A 7,338-nucleotide genomic window follows, 5' to 3' on the forward strand; every position below is an offset into this window, starting at 1 on the left:
TTCCTTTGGAGCACTTTACAATGCCAAAGGTCAGTTGGATTCACTGGCAAGACAAATGGTTTCTCTCCTACAAACCTTGTCATGAATAGACATTATTGGATATATTTCCAGTTCTGACCTGCTCAAATTTGTTCATTCATCTACATTCTAGATTTCATGTGTCTATATGAGTATGTACTGGGGAGTTTCACCTGTAGGGAATTCTGCATAAGCTCTTTTGAGTGGTAATAGATGAATGAAGATAGTCTAAATATGACCTTGTTTGTTTAATCTATTGCATGGGTTTATTTTAAATCCTTCATAGTATTTTCGAGTCTAGATTTGATAGACTTCCTCCAGTTGGAACCTCTTCCTTTGCCCAAAAGGACATAAAGAATGGGGTTAAGACAGCTGCTGATGGAGACCAGGCAAAGGCACAAAGAACTTATTATAAAATCAGTAAGCACTTGATGCATGGTTTCATTTTTTGCTACAAATGGCCACACATTGTATGGAAACCAGCAGATGAAAAAGCAAACCACAACAGCTATGATAATCCGGAAAGTTCTTTGAAATTTCTTGGGCCTTTTAATCACATTGGATTGAAGTCTGTAGATAATCAGACTGTAACAGACAAGGATTATAGAAAATGATAGCCCAAACATGATGAAACTTCGAAAGAACATTGCATATTTTTCGAAAGATGAATATTTGATCTGGCAATAATGTGAAAGATCGTCATACATGGGAACATATACATAGAAAATATGGTTGCCATTGTCTATACCAAAAATAAAAATGCATGCCATTATAACAAATATGGGTACAGTCCAAGTAAAGACTGAACAAATGTTGGCTAATCTCCGTGTACGATGTACCTTGGCCCAGAACGGCCACATGATGGCCACACAACGGTGAATGCTAATGAATGTCAGGAACAGGACACTGATAATGGAGTTTATGTATAACATGGCAAAATTAATTACTTCTAATTCAAATCTATCCCTATGTGAGAGAAACCGCACTGCTACCCGGACAGGGAAAGAAATACAAAACATTAAGTCGACAATGGCCAAGTTGACAAACCACACTGCACTGACAGTCTTCATCTTGAATCCGGCAATCCAGATCACCAAACCATTTCCAATAATTCCGACTATAAAAGTCATACAGAAGCAAGAAATAATCAGGACTTCTGAAATGGTGAATGCGAGCTGAAATGATGACGAACGGAGTATCTTCGTGATGTCAGCAGGATACTGGGTGAAATTCTCAACTTTGCATCTTCGCCTATTGGAAAAAGAAGAGGAAATCGAAAAAATACATCATTATTTATTAGGTAGTAGTACTATATACTGTATCTAAAAGGTTTGGGATACCTGACAATAACACCAAAATGAGCTTGCTGGACATCCAGTTCCAAAATCATAGTCATTAATATAGAGTTGGTCGCCCTATGCAGTTATAATAACTACAACTCTTCTGGGAAGTAGTGTTGGGTGGACAACCGAATTTGTGGGGCGCTCGGTGAGATGTATGCCCACCCATGCTTCACAGTGCATTATGGGGCCCTAATTGATTGAAGCCTTGCACCGGACAAGCACAGATTAAGGCACAAAACACTGTCAGAGTGATGATGATTTTCTCCAATAACGGCTCCATGCTTATAGTCCCACCCCATACTAAAAGGTTCCTTCCCATAAGAAGTGGAGATAGAAAGGGCAGTGCTCAGTTTGCTACTAGCGAGTTAGTGTGTTCATTTGTTGTGACTCTGAGTGTAGAGTGTTAGTGTAGTGTGTGAGTATAGTGTGAGAGTAAAGTGTAGTGTCGGTGTAGTGTGTTAGTGTAGTGCAGTGTTTAACACAGCATTACATAACATTTGCTGCTGTATACAGTGCTTTGTATACCCTTTTTTTTTGGGGGGGGGGTTTTCTTTGTCCTCTGCCTGCCCCCCCCTTTTTTTTTTTAATTGTCAAACAAGGTTTTTCTGACTGCGACACTGGTGTTTCCCCTTTTAATTATTTTCATAGCTTTTACATTTCCTTCGGCGTCAGTCCTCAATTTAAAGTGCACCAAACACCACTTTTCATTCAATAAAGTGCACCATTTCCCAGTTTCTATTAAATTTGGGTAATAAGCCCCCCCATCATGTCTGGGAGGCCAACAAGGAGAGGTAGACATTCCCATGCCACTATGATGAGGCCAGCAGCATTTGTGTCCACTGGCAAAGGTGGAAGTCCTCAGGTAGGGCACATTTGTCTCTGTTTAGTGATGTTGCCCGTGCAATCCAACCACAGAGGAGGTGGTGGACTGGCTTACTAAATCATCCTCATCCTCTATGACCCAAGCTAACACTAGTGTGCACTCCATCGCAGCTGCCAGAGTGGTTTATTCCGCCTCCTTGTCCACAACTACTCCTGCCATCAGATTGTGGAGCTGTTCTCTCCCGGCCCACTTCCCACAGCTCAGCTATGTGGGCCTTTTTTAGCACATGTGCAGCCAATCAGACTGTTGCAATTTAACATTGTTTCTAGCACATCAACCATGGCAAAAACACTAGCCATTTGGGTAGCACATGCTTGACAAGGCATTTAACCTCCCACCACTTGAGCACCTGAAAGCCACACGCAAGGGATACGATTATTCTCCTCCACATTCAGTCTACCCCCGCTATATCTCATGAACTTTCAGCACATCACATCTGCCACCAGCACACCACCAGCTGTAGACTATAGCAGACATATTTTTCTCCCCCAGCTGCAGCATCAAAAAAAAAAAAATACACTCCCTGCCACCCACATGCCCAGCGTCTAAATTCCACCACATCGAAATAAAGAAACCTTGCAGGGAAAATCAATTTAAATGTCATTTGTATTTATATATGTATACGTATATATATATATATAACATATGTATACGTATATATATATATATATATATATATATATATATATATATATATATATATATATACTCTTTAACTTATTTATAGTTTATTTATTATATTATAATTTTTGATTCTGTGTTTCAAACTTTATCATACCTGAGATGTTATAAAGAAGAACGCACAGTAAAAAAAAATCATATGTAAATAATTGGTTTGGGCTGCTCGTCCTGAAGAATTACTAGCAAAATAATTGTACCGCTTTCAGCACCTAAAATCGGAAAGAATCATACCGCCAGGGAGGTTAAAGTATTTTTTTTTGGTTTCACTTTAAGCATCATTAAAATCACTGCCACTTCAAAAAAAAATCTATTTTAAACATTTTTTTTTTTTGCATTAGTACATGTCCCCCAGAGCTGTACCCGGGCCCCCAAACCCCTTTTTATGGGCAATAACTTGCATATAGGCCTTCAAAATGAGGACTTTTGATTTTTCAAGTTCGGGTCTCATAGACTTCAATAAGGTTCACCGTTTGGGTCTAAACGGATGCGATGCGATGTTCAAGAGTTCGGACCCGAAGGGGGGGGGGGGGGGTGTTGCTAATGTTTCATGCTTTAGGAAGAGGCTTTTATTTTTTTATGTTTAATATTTATTTATTGAGTTTTGTTAGCACATAATTGCATATGAAAGAAAAGAAAAGAAACATACAGAAAGATTGTATAGGCTAGGATGAGTTCTGTATGCAGTACAGCACATGGTAGTAATAGTAGGTTATATATACTAGTACAAAAGGTAATTGAAAATACAGCATGGTGATTTCCTGATAGGTAGATAACAAAGGAGCATATCCACCTTAGTAAGTGGGCCATTGGTAAACGTCCAACATTAGCATATAATGAAATTTCAACAGTATGTTTGTACTAGCAACATAGAAAGCCTTGGATAATATTTTTCAAAAGAAGGCTACCATAAAAAAAAAAAAATGAAACCCTCCCAAGGTGTTTATGTAATAACTGTATAGTTATAACCAGACAAACATATAAAAGTCTGAATGACATACTAATAACCAGGAAACGTGGGTAGACAAGCACAAATGAGGGTACAGAAAAAGGAGGAAAAATAAATAAAAAACAAAATCAAAAATAAATTAATAAATATGGGGAAGGGAGCAAAGAGGGAAGGGGAGAGTGAAAAAAAAAAAAAAGGTGTGACCCAAGCACTGTGAAGGGAGACATAACCAGGCATCCAGGAAAGATAACAAATATTATGCCAGGGGCATCAAAGGTAGGAGGCGATTTTAGAGGAATATCGAAAGTGATTCCAGACTGACCAAGTCAAGGTAAAATCATCAGTTTTATCTATCTCCCAGGAGATCAACCTTTTTCTAGGTGGCCAAAATAATCCATTTCACAGGCCCAATCCCCAAAGGATGGGGGTTGTGGTTTTCACCACGCCCTGGCAATAAAAGTACATGCAGTAGTCAAAAAGTATTGGAGAAGACTTTTTTTGAGATTTTGAGATTGCCCTAATAGTTTTGCTTTAATATTTTGAGTTTTACCGCTTTATTGTCTTAGTCCCGGTTCACACTAGGGCGACCTGTGAGGCGACCTGGTCGCGTCACAGGTCGCCGCAGGTCGCCTCCCATAGGGAAGCTGCGGACCCGTTCTAATAGGAGCGACACAAGTCGCTCCGACCTAGAAAAAGGGTCCGGAGCTTCTTTGGGGCGACCAGGAGGCGACCGCCATAGACTTCAATGTTATGAAGTCCGCGGCGGCCGCTCCGAGGTCGCGGCGCGCTGCTCGCACCGCGACCTCGGAGGTCGCGGTGCGAAGTAGCGTCGCCCCTATGTGAACGGGGCCTTATGTGCCCCACTATCTGCAATTATTAACATTGTAGCTGCTTTGTTTTGATATTCACTTTAAAAATACAACCTAACCACTTTGACTTCAAGTGGTTGTACTGGAGTGATATGCAGCTGCAGGCATCGCCCCGGTATTGTTTTTTAGAGCCGACGGTTGGCTCTTTTGAAAAAACAACTGATGCGGCTAAGCAGCCACTCGGCTGTTATTACAAGCAGCAGGAGGGGATGTCCCCCACTCTCGCCACCTTCTGACGCTTGCCCGGGCTCTCTCGTCCCACCGGCAGACCTGAACGACCAGCTGGCACTTTAGCCAGCTGGCCGGAGTCCCGAACAAAGCCGGAATCAGCTTTGATCGGGTCTTGAATATGGTAACCCATAAGAAGACATCATGACATCACTTCCGGTTTAGTGGCATTCTAAAGGTGCCAGTTTAAAAAAATGTAATGTATTCAAAAACGCTGATCTTGGTGTTTTGAATGCTTTTAAGGGCAAAGGAGGGATTTGGGGTCATGTGCCTATTGCTGTCACAGGGATGTTTACAATCCGTGTGACAGCAATAAAAGTGATAAAAAAAAATTGAAAGCAACAGTGTAAATATATATATATATTAATAATTTAAAAAAAATTTCTAAAGATCCCTCCCTGATCGTAAAACACATGATGCGAGGTATCGCCATGAACATTAGATCATAGGTAGTAATTCTAGCACTAGACCTACTCTGCAAATCTAAAGTGGTAACCTGTAAAGACTCAAGTGGTATGAAAATACTTTTTTTTTTTAACCTGTAGAAATCATAGCTTGAGTTGAAGGTGGAGAAATCCATTGGGTCAGAGGTATTCATGACTGTTAGGGTTCTACAAGACAAAATATAAATATGCTTGTTAGAGAGCGCAACTGGCATAGATGAAAAACATTGACATACAGTGTACCTTTCTTTTGTGTGAATTCTTATAACTTTGATGTCACAGTAAGCCCTTCCTTGTCCCTTCTAACTTGCTTCTGCAGTAAATGGCACCAAAAGGAACAGTGTGGGACTGAGAATAAAAGGGTCCCAAGGACTGTTTTATACAAACCCTTTTTGTAATTTTAATTTGTTATTTATGGTTCCTCTTGATTTTTTCACTCTTTGTGAATATATATATATATATATATATATATCTGTAGCAGGGATTCCAGGCCTGTGGCCTGATGTGGGTCTGCCATTAGAACCAGTAATCTCTCCAGCACATGTGAGCTGTGGCCCTGGGTGTGATAACTGAAGCAGCGACAACTCCGGCATCTTTGTTTGTGGTTTTTATCTAATTTAAAGGGGATGGGAGAAGGGAATGAGTGGGACACTCCTTGAGGCTTGAACTAATTACATGTGGGACTTTATTCTTGGAAAATGCCCATTGGCGCTTCCTTGACGCCAGGCGGCGCCAGCCAACGCTCACTGACTCTGAGAACACTCTGTATAACAGAAGAAGTGTTGAATCCCCGACTTATAGTCCTGTATATCCAAGACTGAGAACTGTAGAACTCCTGACACTGCTGTGACACTGCTGTGCTGTGGAAGTCACTAAATACTGTCCCCTGCTTGGTACAGCTTGAGGTAGGATATTGTAGAACTTTGTGTAACTGTCACTGTACTGATACTCTCGGCACAATTCAGGGCCCAGACTGCAGGTGCCCCCTTTCTCTTGAACTATTCAGGGTCCACTGATTATGTACCCCCTTTACAACTTCAGGGTCCTCTACCTAGGTACCCCCTTTCTCAGTTAGCTGACACTGAATCCCAGAACCTCTCCCAGAGTGGTCCCCTCTAACTTCAGGCAGACCCCCAGGGGCAATCCGCAGTACTCATGACCTGTGTAGGCTTTCCTGGGAATGGACCCCGCTCCGCAGGCTCTCAGCACACCGGATCCCCTCAGCTCACTCAGCACGCTCTGGACACTCAGGCGACCCTCCGAGACATCCACCTTCCTTAGACAGGAGGAGAGACAGCCGCACTCTCCTTCCTGGGACTCTGCTCCCGCCAAAGACAACGTGCCACGCACCTCCCCCCAAACTTATACACACTCCCAGAATCCTTTGCAGCATAATCTGCCTGCTGGGGTAGTTACAAGCTTGGATGTGTCCCCTGTTTGGGTTTCCTTTACTGCCCAATGAGAAGCCTCTCAAGAGCCAGTGAGGAGATTCCCCTCTTAGCAGACACATTTGGTAGCCACTTTTTTTTTTTTGTCTTGAAAAGTTGGACATTCTTTGCTACATTCTATTTCAGGGACAACAGTAAAATTGTGGCTTTCTCATCACTTTCCAGAATGTTGATAATAGTCACCAAGGCAAATAGAGAGGCTATCATCACACATTGGGCCCACAGATGGCAATAAAAAGCCAACAGGCAAAGTTTAGTCTTTATATATACTGCCCAGCCTGAGTTCAGTGATTTTTGACAGCTATTATTTCATAAATTTTATAAAAAAACAGGGCTAGCTATGAAATTCCAACACATTCCATCGGAACCTGAACATTTATTACATTTAGATGCATTTATTTTAAAAAGATATTAAATAGTGGCTAACTCTAGACACATATCTAAACATTTTTCTGGTGGGAACAGAAATTTGTTAATGA

At 41.4% G+C, this 7,338-nt stretch overlaps 1 protein-coding gene across 1 annotated transcript; it reads right to left on the minus strand.

Moving 5' to 3' along the window:
* Positions 1-284: 284 nt before the first annotated feature.
* Positions 285-5,566, minus strand: LOC309568261 (C3a anaphylatoxin chemotactic receptor-like; the record flags this gene model as incomplete). Its single annotated transcript, XM_082273930.1, has 2 exons — positions 285-1,269; positions 5,508-5,566. 2 exons carry the CDS (start codon positions 5,564-5,566, stop codon positions 285-287), a joined length of 1,044 nt encoding a protein of 347 aa, XP_082130056.1.
* Between the last annotated feature and the right edge of the window lie 1,772 nt (positions 5,567-7,338).

The sequence above is a fragment of the Pelophylax lessonae genome (genome assembly GCF_965119305.1).
Source record: "Pelophylax lessonae genome assembly, chromosome: 12".
Lineage (NCBI taxonomy): Eukaryota > Metazoa > Chordata > Amphibia > Anura > Ranidae > Pelophylax > Pelophylax lessonae.